Source organism: Chlamydotis macqueenii, chromosome 1 (assembly GCF_036417535.1).
Source record: "Chlamydotis macqueenii isolate bChlMac1 chromosome 1, bChlMac1.mat, whole genome shotgun sequence".
NCBI lineage: Eukaryota > Metazoa > Chordata > Aves > Otidiformes > Otididae > Chlamydotis > Chlamydotis macqueenii.
The window spans coordinates 184,951,537-184,971,606 of NC_141556.1; the positions used below are offsets into that span (position 1 = coordinate 184,951,537).

At 43.0% G+C, this 20,070-nt stretch overlaps 1 protein-coding gene across 1 annotated transcript in view; it reads right to left on the bottom strand.

Annotated features, from left to right (window-relative positions):
* Positions 1-5,014: 5,014 nt before the first annotated feature.
* HTR2A (5-hydroxytryptamine receptor 2A) overlaps positions 5,015-20,070 on the bottom strand; it is a 36,940-nt gene continuing 21,884 nt past the window's right edge. Inside the window, exon 3 of the mRNA XM_086741844.1 lies at positions 5,015-5,905. Coding sequence (XP_086597970.1) covers positions 5,106-5,905 — 800 coding nt within the window. The 3' untranslated portion in view covers positions 5,015-5,105. The remainder of the gene's footprint in view (positions 5,906-20,070) is intronic.

A 20,070-nucleotide genomic window follows, 5' to 3' on the forward strand; every position in this document is an offset into this window, starting at 1 on the left:
TGTAGTAACCGTCAGTTTAGAGCACATTATTCTGTATGTAAAGCTAGAGTTTGTTTTTTTTTCCATAGGTTTGTAGCTAAAACAATCTGTTTCCTTGTGTTTGATAACTTCTGAAAAATATGCCTTTGTATACTTTTCTCCACATATTCTAAAGCTTGATGAAACCTTAAGGTTACAGCAAGGTTTTGAGGAGACTTCTTATTAACAGCCATACTACTTTGATATGCATTGCAATTGTAAACAAGAGCATGGATGTGCTTATTATGGAGGAATAAATTTATTTGGGTTTTAAGATGGAGAAAACAAAAAGGTAAGAAAATCCATTTTGGTTTCTTGTTAGAATACTCTTTTTGAAAGGACATATTACCAATAGGTGGCACTGTGGTTCTGCGACTCAGATGCTATTTATGTCTGTGCAACGGTGCAACGCTATTTATTTATGCTGCTTATTAATTTAATCTTATAGTACGACTTCTTAGTGAAATTAATTTAATTGGCTTATTAATATTGCAAGTACATTGTTTCTGAGACTTAAATGTTTTCAGCAATATGTATTCATCCAAAGAGTACACCTTTTCAGTAGAAGAACAGCTGTCGGTAGAAAACGAGAATGATTGCAATGGCTCATTTTGGACCACAGTTTACTCAGATAGTTAAATTCTGCAACATGCTCTTTCTCTTTTTCCAGCAAGATATTTAAAATGAGTTTAGCCTTCAGCAGACATTGTACTGTGGATATGGATAGGAGAAATTAAATCAAACCAAAATAACTACTTAAGACAAACCTCCAGTTTGTAAAACAACTGATGGCATTTAAATATTTTAATCTGCTTTACTAGCAGTGGGATCTGACAAAACAATAAAACATTGGAACAACATTTTACATTAACATTTACAAAATACAGCAAACGTTTTTCTCTATGTGTTTACATAAGCAAACATATAAGTATTCAAAATAGAATGCATCTCACTGTTTGGCAATAATTACATAAGTACAGTGCATGGTTGGCTGGATGGGATAAATATATAGGATTTTTTACCCTGAAGTGTATAAAGTATGCACACCAGCTTAGGAGATACATGGTGAGCTTTATGTCTTTGGACATCTTTCAGATGCAGTCTTAACAGTAATAAAACGTTGATCTACTTGAAAAAATTGTTGATTGAAACATTTTTTTTTCAGACAAAATGGTTTTTTTTTTGAATGCAGAAGATGACAGACTGACTCAGTATGCTTTTCTGTAAGGTAGGGAGAGGCTTTAACCTCTGAGCTAGTCTGTGTGAATGTCTTCTTTTTTTAACCTGGAAAATTACGAAAGTTTCCATTCCAGTTTGATGCATAATGAAAACACTCACTTTTTTTTTTGCAAGATGGAAGTTTTGCTCTGAAGCTGGTCGTACTAAACTGTAGTGTTCATCCCAAATGTGGGCCCAGTGCTATAAATTATGGTTAAAAATAGCTGAACTTTGTCATCTGTCAGCAGTATAATGACTCTGTTAATTGCTATCTACTGATGAACGACCTCCCGCAGATCTGGCATGGTGGGTAGAACAAATTCAGATGCTGACTCTGTCATCCTCAGTAAGGCAAACCACACAAACATTTATTAACATTTTGGTGCAAGGTGGCAGAATCAGGCCTTGCTAAACTGTCAAAGATGTCCATAAAGAGATGAAGATATTGGTCTTTATCTGCTGTGCATTCTTGGCTTTGAGAGGCCTCTTACGCAAAAGCTGCTGATCACTCAATAAAACCACCTATCTCAGTGCTCACAGAATTAAAATGTCAGGCATCGGATATCCTCATTTCTAAGCAAAACCCAAGTGTTATGTTGCCTCCAGCTGTCAATTAAAGAAATGCTGTCAAGTCTCTTAGGTCCAAAACATAGGTTTTATTTTAGTCAGCTGGAAAAAAATTATTGTTCAGAGTCATCTTCTAATGAAACATCAAGCAAGTAATTGAAATCCTCTCTGTTTGTAGTGAAACATTCCCTGTCAGTATTTGCAACCTGAGCAATTTGACATTGTGAAAGATGAACAGAAGGTGAAATGAAAGAGAAGCAGGAGGGGCAGATTTGCCCTGCCACGTGGGCGGAATGCAGACGCTAAGCAGAGAGCATAAGCAGTGAACATTAAATGCTCAGTAACAGTTTATCAAGCACAAGCTGGTGAAGGACACTGCACAGCAACCAGACCCTCAGAAGTTTTAGGAGGAATTGAGCTTCAGAGAAGTGCAGAGTGCCATATACATCATACAGTACACAGGCAGGCTCTGCTCCTTGAGGCAAATGGGCAATAGGACCTGAGCTGTCAGTCCCATCTGCTTCTTTCTCTTGTAAGACCAGAGATGCTTGCATCAAGATGGGCATAAATTGCACAAAACATGGCAATTCCCTCCACTAGTGGAAGCATCTGTGTTTCCTTTCCCCTTACACAAAGGGTTACAGACCTTCAATAATGTGCCAGTATTCATCATATGAAGTCAATCTGGTTTGGTGTCAGATCCTGAGCCTCACACCTCTACTCACAAAAGACCTTTGGTTTTATTACTACCCACTTCTTCCCTGGGCTGCCCATTCCCAGGGGTGAATCCTCAAAACCATCACTCCAGTTGTGGAGTGGAGACATCTGGACATCAGGAGGTACCTGAATACCCTGTTTCATGGGATGCCCTGGACTACTTGTCCTGCGTCAGTGCACCGTCCCTTGTTTGGCTGGCCTGTATGATATGAGCTGGCCACTGTCCTTAGCTCAAACCCCCTGATTTAGGGTCTATATCAAACTTGTCAGGAAACAGCGGAAAGTCACTGCTCCACCTGCTACTACAGTGGTCTTCATGCTCAGCTGCATTTAGGAGATTCCCCCTGAAATCCCTTCCGTGCCTGTTTGGCACCCCTCGCACAGCACTGTGCAGGAGCGACGTGTGCATAGGGAGGCAGGAGCAGCGAGTTCATTTTCCTTCTGCTGAAGTTACTCAGTTTGATTGTTGTGATCCAGTGTACCCAGAGCCAGAGAGACCATATAAACCACCTCGGTGAGCACAGCATTTGTACCACTTGATTTATCAGATGGTGCTAAATTCCCAGTTTTGGGGGGAAAACCATTAATGGCCACGAACCAATGGTTGACATGCATGTCATGGCTGCAATGGGGCTACAGCATGACACTTTGACCCAGGCGTGGAGGCTGAGGGCTGTGGACTGAGTCAATGTCACCATGTGCATGCAGAGCTCCTTTGTGACTTGTGCACGGTGGCTCTGACCTATCCCATGTTGGAGGAAACGGCTCATAAAACTGGCAGATTTCGTTATCATTCTGGCATGAGAACAATAAGAGCAGTTTCTTGGAAATCAGCCAAATACCCAGCTCAGTTTGAAGTCCTGTTCTTCCACAGATCAGTATTTTAAGCTAAAAGTTTTTATCTTCCAAAGATCCCCAGCTGGTGGGCCAGAATCGGATTCAGTGTCCCTCTCTTTCTTTGCCTTAATGGAAGTTTAATTGGCCTGTGAAAACTGAACAACTTCAAGAGAAGGACTGATGTAGGCACTGGAGTTTGGCTTCTGGGTAGGCAGTGTTTTTTCCAGAGTGGACAGGACCTGAAACTGGAATACAACCTGCTTCTTATGGTTATGGCTGCAAAAGCCATGGAATGAATCAAATGTTTGGCTTTAGATTTTGCAGGTGGATGCAACAGTTATATTTCTGCTCTCCAGCGGAGTCCCACTGGCTTCAGTGAAATTGTCTATGATGCTCGAAAGGAAACAGTTTCATGACTAGATATTTCTGTGAAGAAATGTATTTGATATTCTTTATGTAATGTATTCTGCCCTTGGAGCTATGTAGGTAAAATACAGTGCCACTCATAAGTCCTGTTATTTTTTCAGGTGGGCCCCATTTGTCCATACATATTTCATTAAGGCTGAGTCCTAATAGTGCAAGCTACCTACCATTCCTGAGCGATCTACCATAACAGCAAAGCAGTGAAACCAGGGAAAAAACTTTTGAACAAGTAACAGTTTTCTAATAATTCTGGCTCTACCAGCCCTAAAACAAAACCAAAAGGACGCCCTCATAATGACCTTTTTAACCAAAGAGAAATGGTGAGAGAGGATCTGCTGCAAACTTTTACTGAAGGATTTACTAATTGCAAAACTTCCACTGACATTACTTGAATCAGACTCTGTTGGAATCGAACAGAGGCATGGATGTGGAATCATTCCTGAAATTGTTTAACATTGTTGTGCCTGATTTTCCACTTGTCTCTCACTTTGCTTCCCTGTCAACAGCAGTGGGAAGGAGCAGGGAATCAAGCCCAATAATTACTTTGAAAAAATTACTTTCATGTTTTAAGCAGAACAGATGAAACTTTTGGAATGGAAATAAAGTACAAGACATGAAATAAAGATTAAGAATGATGGTAGAAACAAAGGATCGTTCAAGTATTATTTACCTTTGAAGATTGCTAATTTGAACTGTAGAACAAATGGCAGAAAAGCCCAGTAACATTTCAAAATGGTCATTTGTAAGAAAAAAATAGCCATAAAAACACTGTTACCAAAATTTCTATATAATACATCTATACAGGTTTTAATAGATTTTTCTTTAATGCTTTAAAATTTATTTTAAATATATATTAGTAAACTAACCATCATTTTATTTAAAATTCCATAAAGTGCTCATTCAGTTAGTGATAACAAAATTCCATTGTAGCAAGACAAACTAGCTGGAGCCTATTCTGCGAGGACATCAAAGGACAGCTTAGCTTTCATTTGCAAAGAGAAAAGAAATGCGTAGGTTTCTTCACAGCCCATTTTATAATACCAGAAATTGCTTTTTTTTTTCTTTAAGAAATATATCCTTTAGAATATTAAAAAAATAAGCTTAATAAAGCCTGTGCTTAAAACAGCCAAAGTACTGTATGAAAAAAAATTGCACATTTGATACCATTTCAACCCTGCTTCTCATCCAGAGGATAATATGAGGCATATGTGATGTTATTGGAGGCTCTCTTGAACAGGGCTGATTTTCCTAAGCTATCAGAGCTTCTCACAGCCAGGTGAAATTTTCAGCATACGCACAGTGGTTGTCATGGCAGCTGACGACCGTCACACACCGCTAACCTTTTCATTCACTGGACTGATACTTCCCTTGGAGGTACCATCCAAATGATGTATTCCTATTGTGACCATGGAGTAATCCTTAGCCATCATTTTGGCCTCTTTTTTCAAACTCTTCATTTGTGCCAGCTGGAGCTGGCTGGAATTATATGCAAGTGCTGGGATAGTGTTCACTAAAATCAGCTGGAAAGGTTTCTTCTCCTCCTTGTAACGACACTGAATGTAACGAGAGAAAGCTGAGCGGTAGGTTTTGTTGAACAATGTATATACGAGAGGATTGACAGCTGAAGAAAGGTAGCCAATCCAAACAAATACGTTAAGTAGTCCTCCAATGACTTCTTCATTGCATGACTCCTTGCAAATTACAGCCATCACATTGGTGATGAAGAATGGGCACCACATCACAACAAACAGAAAGAAGACAATGCCAAGAACCTTGGAAGCCTTCTGCTCGTTGCTGATGGATTGCATGGTTCTCCTCCCAGAAGTCCCCACGTCTCTGTTCAAAGAGCGCTGGAAGAGTTTCTCTGAGGACAGGGAACTCTGAGGGAGGAAGCTAAATGAAGCAAACTTGGTCTTTGGGCCAATGTCATTCACGCATAGCATAGCTTCCTTCTGCAGCGACTTGATAGTTAAAAAGTAGGTGACCACCATGATGGTTAGAGGAATGAAGAATGCCACAAAAGAGCCTACTAGGACAAAATTGTCATCTGCAAGTAAGCAGCTGCCTTTCTTAAACACTTTGGAGTCATCTTGTAGTCCAAAGACAGGTACAGGCATAGAGATACCTGAAGGAGGATTAGAGAAAGAAGAGGTTAAATACAATAATTAAAAACATAATTTCCAATCTCCAGGAAAAAATAAACAAAACACTTTTAGCTATACACAGATCATTTCTCAAATAATTAATGGTTATACGACACAGATGAACACTAACAGACAGAGCCATGATTGATAGACATCCCAAAGCAAACTGAATTTAAAGGGGAAGGAAAAATACGGTGTCTTATGTTTCAGCAGCAGCACGATGCTAATCCTGTTTTTGTTACATTTTACTGGGGCTACATTAAGAAAAGATGCTGTGTGAAATGTTGATCTTGCAGATCAAAAGAAGCATGGCCAGCAGGTTGAGGGAGGTGATTCTCCCCCTCTACTCCGCTCTGGTGAGACCCCACGTGGAGTACTGCATCCAGCTCTGGCACCCCCAACAGAAGAAGGATGTGGACCTGTTGGAACGAGTCCAGAGAAGGGCCACAAAGATGATCAGAGGACTGGAGCACCTCTCCTATGAGGACAGGCTGAGAGAGTTGGGGTTGTTCAGCCTGGAGAAGAGAAGGCTCCAGGGAGAACTTATAGCAGCCTTCCAGTACCTAAAAGGGGCTTACAGGAAAGACAAAGAGAAACTCTTTACCTGCCTATTGTGATAGGACAAGGAGTAATGGCTTTGAAATAGAGGAGGTAGATTCAGACTTGATATAAGGAAGAAAATTTTTACAATGAGGGTGTTGAAACACTGGCACAGGTTGCCCAGAGAGGTGGTGGATGCCCCATCCCTGGAAACATTCAAGGCCAGGTTGAATGAGGCTCTGAACAACCTGGTCTGGTTGGAGATGTCCCTGCTTCTTGCAGGAGGTTGGACTAGATGGCCTTTAAAGGTCCCTTCCAACCCAAACTATTCTATGATTCTGTGATTCTGTGTTGAATTTCAGGAACTAAGCTGTGGTCTACCAGGCTCTGGCATTTGTGCTGCCACCACTTTTACAGCATCCCAGCAAAGGGCAAGAGCAGCACTGGTATTACACAGGATTTTTCAGTTGCCGTAATCTGAGTTCCCTCTCTCCTTCAAAGAAATCTCAGCCACAGGTAGAGCACATTTGCTTCCATCCACCTATCCCATGACACCTGGTAGCAACAAAAGCATAACTCCTTATATTCTTCCATCTTGGCCCCCATGTAATGATCTCCAGACTTTCTCCTTGGATCCTGCCACATTGTCAAAGGCTTTTATCAACTATGATCAAGACAATACCTTGTCTTTCTTTTCTGGGATGGCTTAAGAGCAGTCTTGGGATGTTTTTTGTAAGAGGATTAAAAGTGTCCTGGGTATTGGTTTCTGGCTAAGCTGTGAAATACTGATTTTAGGAGGTGTCCTGATTTTGGCTGGGGTGGAGCTAATTTTCTTCCTAGTAGCTACTGTGTTTTAAATTTAGTGTGGGATTTAGTATGTGAAGAATGTTGGTAATACGCTGATGTTATTCATTGTTGCTAAGAGATCGAGGACTTTTCTCAGCTTCCCAGGTTTTGCTAATGTACAGGTGCAAGAAGCTGGGAGGGGTATAGCCAGTACAATTGACTCAAACAGGCCAAAGGAAGTATCCATACCATAGACATCATGCTCAGTATATAAGGGGGATTGGCCGGTGGGCAGTGATCTTGTTATTTCTCTCTCGGGATTGTTTCAAGATCGCTCTTGTTTCCATTCTATGATCACTGCTTGGAACGGGATCTATTGGTCATCTGGTGGTGAGAAATTGTGCATTGTTTGTTTGGTATATTTTATTATTTCTATATTTTTTATCATTATTGTTGTTATAGTTATAATTATTATAGTTATTATTATTGTTATATCTTCATTTGCTTTCCTAGTAAACTGTCTTTATCTCAACCCACAAGTTTTCCTTTCTTTACAATTCATTCCCCCATCCTACCTGGGAGGGAGGAAGGGTGAGCTAGCGGCTGTGTGGTACTTAGTTACTGACTGGGTTAAACCATGACAGCAGGAAAGATAAATTTTTATTTTAGGTCTGAGAGTAATCTTTCATTGGGTCTTTTTCTTTTCTCCGTGTAATCTCCATACAGTCAACACAACCTGAATGCTAAAAAACTTTCCATGACAACGGCAGCCTGAGATGTGGTTCACCCTGTGGGACTGCAAAGGTCCCTTCACAGTATTGCCAGCCTCTACAGGCTACCCTCAATGCACAGCCCCGAAGGCAATGGCAGCTCTGCAAACTTTGTCTTCCCCTGAAGCACGTGCTACATCCTTGCCTTGTCATGAACAGCAAGGCCAGGTGATGAAGTCCATTCTCCTTGGACTACTCTGTCTGATCCGAGCCCACTCAGCCATTTCCTCAGGGACTTCTGCAAATGCTGCTAGTTTCTTGAGCAAAATCAAACAGCTGCTGTTTCTTTGGTTGTTTGGTTTTTTTTTTTCTTTTTTCTCAATATTTGTTTTCTCCCCTTCTCCCAAGTGGATGCTGTCTCTCCAAGAGAGGCAATGTTGAGACAGCGAAAGGGATGATGTACTGTGAAGACAGCAAAAGTGGAGTTGTGAAGCAGGGAGCAATAATGCAGCTGTGTTTGAATAAAAGTAGCTAGGATTCTGAGTCTTGTGGAGAGTTAGCATAATCTAGGAGCTTCAGTCCCCTTTACATCTTTGAACAGAAATCCCAGATTCCTTATTTGGCTTTCGAGGAATAAAAAATTAAATAGAGAATAATTTCTTACAATGTGAGGATGATGCTATGCCCTGCCTTCTCCACTGTGTACCCCAGAATGTCCTTACTGGTTCACAGATGAGTCCTGAAGCTCATCCTCTCAACAACAGCATTCCAATGGTACCTCCCCCTACTTCCTTTCCTTTCCCTTCTTCCCAGTCTGGTGCTTAGGCTGGGAGCCCTCTAAAAGCACAGGTTGTCTCTTAATTTCACACATTTCCAGTGCCCAGCATAACAGCTCCAGTCCTAGAGGGAGGCTGTGGAGCCCAGACACAGTACAAACAATAATAATAACAATAATAATAATATTAGACTATTGTTCTTTTCAAATGTTCCATTCTTTTGGCGCTTCTGGAGCTTCTGCAAAGCTCTTTATTTTTCTAACACCACTGCTCATTATTTTTTCTAACACCACTGCTCGTTATTTTTTCTAACTCCACTGTAGCTTATTTTGTCTGCACAGCTTTGAACTGAGTCATGGCAGTGCCTCAGGCCAATTGACAAAAGTTCTGTTCTTATCTGCCGAGGGCAGAAGCTGGTGGAGAGCCTGCGGTATTGCCCTTTCTGTTTCTGTTCCAAGACTGCACAAGCCCTAAATGCTTGAACTTAGGCTATGAGAAGCCAATGGGTGAGGCGCAAACTCATGCGGTGTGTGGCAGCTCCTGGGTCAAGCTGATGGAAACCTCCAATGACTCCAGGAAAGCTGCTGCCTAGAAGGGTCCGAGTCAGGCCGACTGACAGCGTGGAGGGAGAGGCCATCTGCAAGAGCCGCATTGCCCAGCCATGGCTGAGTAATCTGGGGTGCCACACACCTCCAGGGAACTGGGGAATGCTTTGAAGCTCCTTTTCTTTTTCAGCTGAGTTGAAGGGATACTGAAGGCCCCCAGCACCTCCCAGCATTACCCTTCAGCTGCATGGAGACACAGCACTAGTCAGAGCAATACCACAAGCTTCCCATCCGGTTCTGCCCTGTGCTGATAACAACAGGGCTGTTTTTCATTTCATTCAAGGGCCTAATGTGAGCTGCAGAGATAAAATAAACAATGGTATTGACAGAGTAAAAAGATGCCTTTCATTGCTATAGACCTTATGATTCAGCTGCATCAGGAGGCATGGGAGGAGAGATAGCAGCACTAGAAAGAGGAAAAATTTAGAATAATTGCAAGCTTTTTCAAGTAAAAGGCCAAAGTCAGTTACAACTCCTCACCCAAAATACAAGGGCAGCAATTCACCACCTGCTTTGTTTTGTGGTTAGCAGCTTCTGGAGGACCAGCATCTAAATCCGGATTTCTGGCTTTAAAAAATGACTGGATGGAAATGAGCTTCAGCTTGTAGCTGGAGTTTTCACATTTCCTCATCGTTCCTTTAACAAGTGCAAAAGTCCTGTTCACAGCAGAGCTGCAGCAGGCACTGCTAGTCATTTAAGTTTTTCTGAATGACAGTTCAAGGCATCTTTCCCCTACAGCCATGGATAACTGGCCTGTATACAGTTTGAAAATACCAGAGGTATCACGGGTTGGTAGCAGAGAACATTGAACAGTGGTTTCAAAATAGAGGGAGATAGATTTAGATTAGATATTAGGAATTTTTTTTTTTACCATGAGGGTGGTAGAACACTGAAACAGGTTGCCCAGAAAGGTGGTAGATGCCCCATCCCAGGAAACGTTCAAGGCCAGGTTGGACGGGGCTCTGAGCAACCTGATCTAGTCAGGGATGTCCCTGCTCCTTGCAGGGGCGTTGGACTAGATGACCTTTGAAGGTCCCTTACAACCCTAATGGTTCTATGATTCTATGATTGACAGCTGTAATCTGCTTTTTTGTGTACACCCCATTTCACCTGATGTAGGGGATCCCACAAATGATATTGTGGCATTCCTGCATGGAATAAATTAACTTCCAGCTCAACTCTCTCTTTTCATATCTCTACAGGGACTAAACTTACTGCTCCCCTCCCTAACGGGACAGAGTTTGTCCCTCTTCAACAGGTAGCTTCTGCCTTCTGTAGCAAGAGGATAACAAATCCCAGTGAGGGCACAGAGACCAAATTCAAAGGCAGTCATGTTTAAATTGTAAATAAAGGAGCTTCCATGTGCAGCTTTCATCCACTATTTTGATAGGATTTTTAAGAAGCATCACACGTGGCCAAGAATGTCACCCACACGTAGCTTGGGTTTGGTCAAGATCAAGCTTGTACTGTAGACTCATAACAAAAAGTCCCAGTCTAAGTTGTATCAGCATTATTGCAGTTGACTGAATTCATTCTTTAAAGATTGAAGCTGATCGATCTATTTCTCCTTGATGATTCAGATGTATAATTTCTCACTGATTTTATTGTCCTTGCTTTCCAGCTCCCTGCTCTTGGTTACTGAGGATGTTTAAGAAGACACAGACTGTGCCTGTGTAGTCAAATGTCAGGAGAAGAAAATCAGCTTCACCAAAAAGGATCATGCAGCACTACCAGGTAGGGACAAGCAGCTATTTGGGAAATGGACCATAAGCAAACAGTAGAGCTGGAGGAAACAACTTAGCAGGGCTCTAACAGAACAGCTATTCCAAACTCTGCCTGTTCCACGTCCCTGGCTCACAGTAGCTCAAGGTCAGTCTGGAAAAAGTTTTTATACCCCCTGAGTGGTTTTTAATGGTTTATGTTACTCTACTTCCAAATCAAACTAAGCTGAGACAAAGGAAGCACTCAGCACAGAATGGGAGCATCCATTCAAGCACTGGAGGTAACATTAGCACTGTGTTTCCAGCTGACATTCCCACTCATATCAGAACATTTTCCCTTGCGGACAAACCCTAAATATTATGTTCCTCTGGTAAAAGGTGGTTTATTTATACAGCTTGATTTATACACAGGTGGTTGTTTCAAACTCTATGGACTTTAATAAACCACAAAACTGAACACAAACAATAAAGATGAGTAATAAATCCTGCGTTAAACCTCAAGCATTTAGGGACAACTTCAGAATGACAAAAAGCTCTTGAAAACACCAAAGGTTAGGAAGTAAAGCAATACCATCCTTCTTGTTCTCTCAAAAAGCCTGGTAAAACTGACAAAGTTTGATTTAGTGGTACACATTGCTGGCTTGCAAATCTTCAGAGATATACAGCAGCCATAAAACCACTTTAACTGGACAGGTATACCGGGTTTGCACCTGCCTTGAGCTGCTCAGACTGTCAATGCATCAAAGCCAGAATTTACACTGTGCCCTGCAGAATGGCACACTTGGGCTACTTAGGATGAAGAGAAGGAGAGGGGAGTGAACTGATAAGGTCAAAGTTCCTTCCGTGAAGTCTCCTCCAAGCAGAAACTGTCAGTCACGGGCTTTCACCTCACATATATCCATTTCAATCAATTTGAATACAAATGAGCATTATGATGTGCCTTAATAAATGTCCAAGGGACAGGAAATGTCATTACAGTTTCTGAGGATAATTTGGCACCTTTGCATGAAAAAGAAAAAAGCCTCCCCAGCTCAAGTTTTAGCAGTCACATTGATTCAGACACACTCAGGTTATGGGCCAGATCTTGGGCCACTGCACAGAGATGCGCTGTGGCACTGAGGACCTCCGAATGGATTGCTGCTTGGAGAAGGCCAGTCTTTTCTTACAGCAGCTCAGTGTGGCAATATTGTCTAATTTATTTAGAAAAGTCCATGCCTGATATCTGGTGCCTTTCTGTGCTCTAGGAATGTACTCCTTTTGTACATCTACAAAATCAAACAACAAACACCCATCCATGTATGTCATGGATGGCCCATGGTCATCCATGTATGGTCAGGTGAAGTCCCTGCTGACTGGAAAAAGGGAAACATTGCAACCATTTTAAAAAAGGATAAAAAGGAGGATCCTGGAACTACTGACCTGTCAGCCTCACCTCTCTGCCTGGAAAGATCATGGAACAGATCCTCCTAGTAGCTATACTGAGGCACATGGAGGACAAGGAGATTGTTCAAGACAGCCAGCATGGCTTTAGCAAGGGCAAGTCCTGCCTGACCAATCTAGTGGCCTTCTATCAGTGGACAAGGGAAGAGCTACAGATGTTGTCTACCTGGATTTCTGTAAGGCCTTTGACACAGTCCCCCACAACATCCTTCTCTCTAAATTGCAGAGATATGGATTTGATGGGTGGACTGTTCGGTGGAGGAGGAATTGTTTGTATGGTTGCATCCAGAGGATAGTAGTCAATGGCGGAATGTCCAGATGGAGATCAGTGACAAGCGCTGTACCTCAGGCATCCGTACTGGGACCAGTACTGTTGAATATCTTTGTCAATGACGTAGACAGTGGGATCAAGTGCACCCTCAACAAGTTTGCAGATGACACTAGGCTGAGTGGTGCGGTCAACATGCCTGAGGGATGAGATGCCATCCAGAGGGACCTGGACAAGCTCAAGAAGTATGCCCATGTGAACCTCAGGAGGTTCTATAAGACCAAGTGCAAGATCCTGCACCTGGGTTGGGGCAACCCCCACTATCAATACAGGCTAGGGGATGAAAGGATTGAGTGTAGCTCTGCCAAGACAGACCTGGGGATACTGATGGATGAAAAGCTGAACATGAGCTGGCAATATGCACTTGGGCTGCATCAAAAGAAGCGTGGCCAAGAGGTTGAGGAAGGTGATTCTCCCCCTCTACTCCACTCTTGTGAGACCCCACTTGGAGTACTGCATCTAGCTCTGGAGCCCCCAACATAAGAAGGACGTGGACCAGTTGGAGAGGGTCCAGAGGAGGGCCATGAAGATGATCAGATGGAGTAAATGACCTTTAAATGTCCCTTCCAACCCAAACCATTCCATGATTCTATGTATACTCACATGCTACAACCCAAGCCATACAATGCATACCCTCAGTTTCATGATGTATAAAAATTGTCTTGGTGCAACACAGACATTAAATTATTTTCAATATTTTGCACTGAAATAACAATACAAAGTAATATTTATTCCTTTGGGCTACCATGGTGCCCTGTGTGGATGTTTGCTTGCTCTAGGAACACAAACCACAGTGAGCCACCTGTGGGGGGACTGTGGACAATGTTCTCTTCTGAGTATCAAGGATGCAAATGTGTCTGGGACTTACATCAGGAGCTGGAGTTTAGCAACAGCTACTTACGTGCTTTCACTTAAACATCTGCAGAAGAGCTGCTCGGTCTGGCTCCATGTCTCTGCTTGACGTGTGGCATTCATCATTACGGGAGTTATTGTTGCCCTAGACCTGCAAACACTTAGCTGATTTCTGCATGCACCTGAAAATCTTATTTCCCAACTGACTCATTTCCAGTCCTGACAAACTTTTCATGTTATAATTTTGTTGCTACCCAAGTAGCGCCAGCCATATTGCCAATGTGCAGTTGTGCACTTTGCTGATGGGTGGCAGTGCAGAAGCAGAAATTTCCACCTGGGGAGAGAGGATGTTGGAGGTGGTTTGGGAATCACCATCTGAATCTGCATCTAGTTAGCATGAATGTTAAAAAACTTCTACCTTTCCTAGTCAGTGTGGCAGTGTTCCCAAAGTCCTGGGCTAGACTCTCTCCTCACATGTGAGACAAGAAGAAGTTGTTCCCTAGTGGCAGGTACACGTGTTGGTTGGGGCAGGAGTGGGTGAAGAGCTTTCTCTCACAAATCCCCACTTAAATTTGCTTTCAGATGGATTTCCTCGAGAGCTAAGTGAGTCACAGTGCTGATGGTACATCATCTCCTTTCTGCATCCCAGAGGCATCATCCTTACAGGACTAGAGTCAGAGTGGGTCCAGCCATTTGGTCTATAGGCCAAATCAATTTTTTTTTATTTGAGGGCACACACAGAGCTGGTTTTCTGTAGCTTTCCCTGGGAACATTTTATTTCGTCACACATGCTCTATTTAATTTTACTGAAAGGAAAACTACTTTGTATTTAACTTCACATAGGGGGTGCTAGGTAATATTTGGATTGTTCTATAAATTTTGAAATGGCTTTGTCCTTGGCAGCTCAGAAAATCTCTAAGGAAACGTATTATTTAGCCTAGCGGGAGATATATTAAATTCTTTTTATGTCAGAAAATTATTGTAAATTATCGTTTGTAATAATATAATGCCATAAATGGTCTATTTCACTTTAGAAAAACAAAATCAGAGAATTCTCACTGTTTTCCTGATATTTCTCATTTATGTTCTCAGTCCTGAAGCTTATTTTCTTACAAGTACAGAGATGTGTCTGTCCAAATTAATTTGTAGGACTGTGATAATAAATTAAATAGAAACAGAATTAGAGGAGCATTACAGGGAGGACAGAGCAAGAAATGAAGGACAATTGCCCCTTTTTGAACCAACTGATTAGAAACTCATGGTTTCAGGGTGGGCTGAGTGGTGAGCATGGATCTGTTGGAGAGAGTCCAGAGGAGGGCCACAAAGATGATCAGAAGGCTGGAGCACCTCTCCTGTGAGGACAGGCTGAGAGAGTTGGGATTGTTCAGCCTGGAGAAGAGAAGGCTCCGGGGAGTCCTTATAGCGGCCTTCCAGTGCCTAAAGGGGGCTTATAGGAAAGATGGGGAGAAACTCTTCAGTAGGGCCTGTAGTGATTAGACAAGGAATATTGGTTTTAAAATAGAGGGAGGTAGGTTCAGACTAGACATCAGGAAAAAAATCAGGGTAGTGGTGCACTGGAACAGGTTGCCCAGAGAGGTGGTGGATGCCCCATCCCTGGAAACATTCAAGGCCAGGTTGGATGGGGCTCTGAGCAACCTGGTCTGGTTGGAGATGTCCCTGCTACTTGCAGGGGGGTTGGACTAGATGACTTTTAAAGGTCCCTTACAACCCTAACTATTATATGATTCTGTGAGAGGAAACTGCTGACAGAGTTGCTTACTGCTTTGGTATGATCCTGTTCACTTACAAAACATGCATGCAGCCCTATTTCCTAGAGGCAGCAAGAATCCAACAGCAGGAAGCAGTTTCTTTGCTCTTGGCTTTAAGTGCTATTCCTGCCTATACACACCTCAAATCCCCTTCCTTAGTTGTGCTGCAGGACTTGTTTACAGCAGTTCTGTGTCCTTCATGTCTGGCCCTTCGTATTTCCGTGCTGAATTTTCTAATCCTTCTGAGTACCTGAGAAAGGCATAACCTTTTCCTTGGCAATTTTCAGTGGAGCTTCTCCACCAATACAATCTTTGCGGTTCAGCTAGAGACATTATCTTTGGTTAGGGCAGAGGTTTCTGCCAAGGTGCTTAGTGGCTTCTCAGAGCTGTCTCAAACCAAAAAAAAAGCTGTTATCCCTCTGTGTAACATGATTAGCCAGTCGCTAAAGGGACTAAGAGAGGCATAGAGAAGTCTACATTTATCAAATAGCTAGAAGGAAAGAAAAAAAGATTTATAAATGTCCTGAAGAAATTTATTTTGAAAAAGGATTTAGGGACTGGGAATTTCAGACTATGCCATTCATGTGTGCAGCGAGGAGCAATGTTGAACGGACCCCCAGTACTTTCAACTGGACAAGCTGAAATTGAGAGTCTTGCTATCGTAACCGAACCCTCTCAGTTTAGTGCCGGCACAGGTTTGTCAGCAAAAGCTGCCTTCTCCTTCTGCCAACTACAGTGTGCAGAAGAGAGGCCTCCAAGGGGTAAGATGCATATGGATACCATAACGTGACATTGTGTTGGTTTTGTGTAGTGGGGGAGGCTACAGTGGAAGCTTCTGCAAGAAGCTGCTAGAAGTTTCCTCTTTGTCCTGTGGACTTGGCTGGGGCTAGGGCAGACCTGCCACTGGCCACAGCCAAGCCAATTGGTACCAGAATGTTCCCTGATAATGCCTCTGTGATAAGGTATTTAAGAAGGGGAAAAATAATTAAAAAAAAAAAGAAGAAAAAGTGAAGAAGCAGAAGTGGGGGCAGAGAGGAGGAGGTGCGAGCCTTCTGGGCCTTGTGGCCCTCAACCTCTGGCCTCGCGCTGGGTGACTGTCTGGGCCCAACTCAGCCCGGCCCAGCTGCAAGAAGTGGAGAGAGGAGATGAGATGGATGATGTGAAGAGAACCTGAGAGGTGTCTGCCAGTCTGTTGTGAAGCATTTCTTGTGAGAGGAACGGCTGCAGACACCAAGGTTGGTGAAGAAGGAGGGGGAGGAGTAATGCCGCTCCTGGCCAAGATTCCCCTGCAGCCCGTGGTGAGGCTGGCTGTCCCCCTGCAGCCCATGGAGGTCCAGGGAGGAGCAGAGATCCACCTGCAGCCTGTGGAGGACCCCACGCTGGGGCAGGTGGATGCCTGAAGGAGGCTGTAGCACATGGATGGCCCACACTGGGGCAGCCGATTCCTGAGGGACTGCACCCCATGGAAAAACAACCCACGCTGGAGCAGTTCACAAAGAACTGTAGCCCATGGAAGGGACCCCACGATGGTGCAGGGGAGGAATGTGAGAAAACAATGTGTGATGAACTGACCATAACCCCCATTCCCTATTCCCCCCGTGCTGCTCGAGATAGAGGAGATAGAGATCACTGAAATTAGTTATGCCCAGGAAGAGGGAGGGGTTGGGGGGAAGTTACTTTGTTCTCTTTCTCATTATCCTGCTTTGGTTTTAATAATAAATAAATTGTTTTCCCCAAGTTGAGTCTGTTTTGCCTGTAACAGTAACTTTAAGGATCTTTCCTTGCCCTCACCTCAAACCTGGAGCCTGTTTTGTTATATTATCTCTCCCTAGTCCCTTGGAGGCCGGAGGGAGTGAGAGAGAGAGACTGTGTAGCTTGGTCCTGAGTGGGGCTGACACACGTTAAAAGAAGCAGAGCTGAAAATATGCACTAATTTCACATGGACACACACCCATCTGCATGTGCATACATACTTGCTCAACTAAGACTGTCAGCTTTTCTAAATAACTGAGTTACAAGCTGTAACTGATCTGAAGTCAACCCTACTTACATCAGCCTTGTTTGGATAACTGTGTGTAGGTCATTACAAACATTGGTGATCCTCTGAAGACCAGCAAGGCCAGTGCTGTGAAAATTTTAACCTGCAGTTTGGCAAGGCATCAGTGCTGCTCTATCTGCTAGCTCAAAGGAGATGTCCTGCCAGCTCTCAAGGTAGAAAGGGTATAGGCTAGCAGTGGAGATTTCTGCAAATTTTGTAGCCCTGTAGTTTGTCAATAGCATTTATATTTTCATATCAGTCTGGTGAAGTCTCCTGGGAGAAGTTCTCTGCTTGCCCCTTGCCCTGTAATTTAATTGCATTATTATTTACAATACCAATTTATTTGCAGTCTAGTCTTTGGTGAGACTGACACTGGTCACTATCCCCGAGTCTGGAAAGAGTAGAGAGTAAGGCGATGTCTGGCTAAGCGTGGACAGGAGGCCAAGGAAGCGGCTTGCCTGGGGGACACTGGCTGAGCAGAGCCGAAGTCCGAGGTAGCCAGATGGCAACTACAGTCCTGCTGTCTGCTGGGAGTCAGGAAGGAGCTGGGCTTAAATGTTCTCCTCCAGGGGACGCAGGCTGATGGCGGCTGTGCAACCACTTCATCCTTGGTGACTAGAAGTGATTAGATGTGATAGACCTAATGATAAAGAGCTAAATATTCAGCTTGAAAAATTGCTAGAGGTGCCACAGGTCTCCAGCCTAGCTCTCCACAGAGGGACAAGATGTTACTTATTCTTATTTAAAGCTCCTGGATGGACAAATCTGCTACTTCTGTGGCTCAGTAAAATGCAGCAGAGCAGGTCAAACACCCTTTTTCCCTTCTGTGTACTCAGTTAATGTTGTTTAAATTGCATTGGTGTAGCAATGGTTTAATTTCCCTGTAGCAATGGTTTAATTCTTACTCAAAAGAAGTTACAAATTTACAGCGATGACCTGTGTAGGTAAATATGTTAATTTGAAAAGGAAAAGAGCTGCTAAGTCGGATCAACTCCAGCCACTTGTGATATCCCTCTTGTTTAGCAGAGGACCTTTTTGTCTTTCATGTCGGGTGTCTTTGCAAAGTTCACTGTTTAGGTCCCTAGAATAGATTTGGGGATAATTGTGCTTTGAGAAAGAAGTACCATACATTTGTGTCAGGATCTTTCCAGATGACATGTTATCAGTCTGCCTTTTTAGCTATGAAGCTCTTGAAGGCTCTTCAGGGCTAACTGATTATATGTGCTATACATTCTACATACACAGTAATGCTTAAATATATATACACATATAGTAGCAATAAGCTAGAAATTATGGAAAGATCTTAGATATTCCACTATCATAAGCAACTGGTGTGATAGTTCCTGGAACAGTCTAGGTGAAAAGATCCTCAACTATCCCAATTTTTACACTTCTAGGCTTTTAATTATTACTTTGTATGATTTGTTGAATGCTGCTAATTTACTTAACTCTGCCTTAGTTCTCCACTGAACTGAATAGAGATTTCTGTTGATATCTGTCTGAGATTTCTCCAGTAGTGCCGCTTGACCTCCTCATGTACTTTAATGGGAGTCTGAATGTAACTATCAGGTAAGTTGTTTAATGTGGGGGGTTTTTTTTTAGCAACAATTTTATACTAAGCCTGAAGGGCACAGACAACCAGCACTGATTCTTCTGGATTTTCTAGACCTCAGGGTCCAACTGTAATACAAATCTTTGTCTTTTCTCTCCATGTCTCCTTTCGCGGCTGCTTGCAGAGACTGCTGATTAAGCAAATGGTCAGCTTCTTACTAGATATACAAGGAGATTGGACCAACGGTTGGACAGTTGTGGGGGTAGATTTTCTGATGTGATGGATAATTTGGAAGGAAAAACAGAATGGGAAGCAGCTTAGAGACCTTCATTGGTCTGAACATCAAGATCTGGGATCCCGTGCTTTGTGGTTCACTGCCCACGCAGTGGATAATGCCCTTCACCCTGACTGAACCGCTCTTTTGTCAGATCAGTCAGTGCCCCAGTCACATGTAGAAGATGGCAGAGTTGAAGAAGAGCTGAAAAAGAGATAGATCATATCTGCCTGTTTTTCCCATCTACAAGTGTCTACCTAGGTGCTATAGCACCTAGGCTTAACTGCTAAATGTCACAAACCACCTTGAAAATACATGAACTGCCCTTGAAAATACATGAACTGCCCTTGCAACAGGAAATGGTTACTCTGAATGCTGGAGGGAGCCCTCCTCATGTCCTGCAGTGGTAAGCAAGGCAGGGCTTGTTTTAACCTGGGAACATTAAACCCAAAACTTCTGCACACTTTTACGCTTGTGAGGAGAAAGTTACCCTGCTGACTCGGTGCACCTGAGACCTAAAACCATGCAGTATTTATTTCGGGATACTCACAGTTCAGCTCAGCCTATGATCCTAGCAATAGCAGTCAATTTGACATTTCAAAACTTGGGTCAAATACAAAATCATAACGAGTGTTATATTCTGCTGAAAGGAAAAAAGTCTTCCGAATGGGTGTGATTTACTTGCAACATAAATGCAGGGCTGAGTACCGTGAAATACACAGCTCCAATTTTCATCAGCCAGAAAAGAGAGCCCG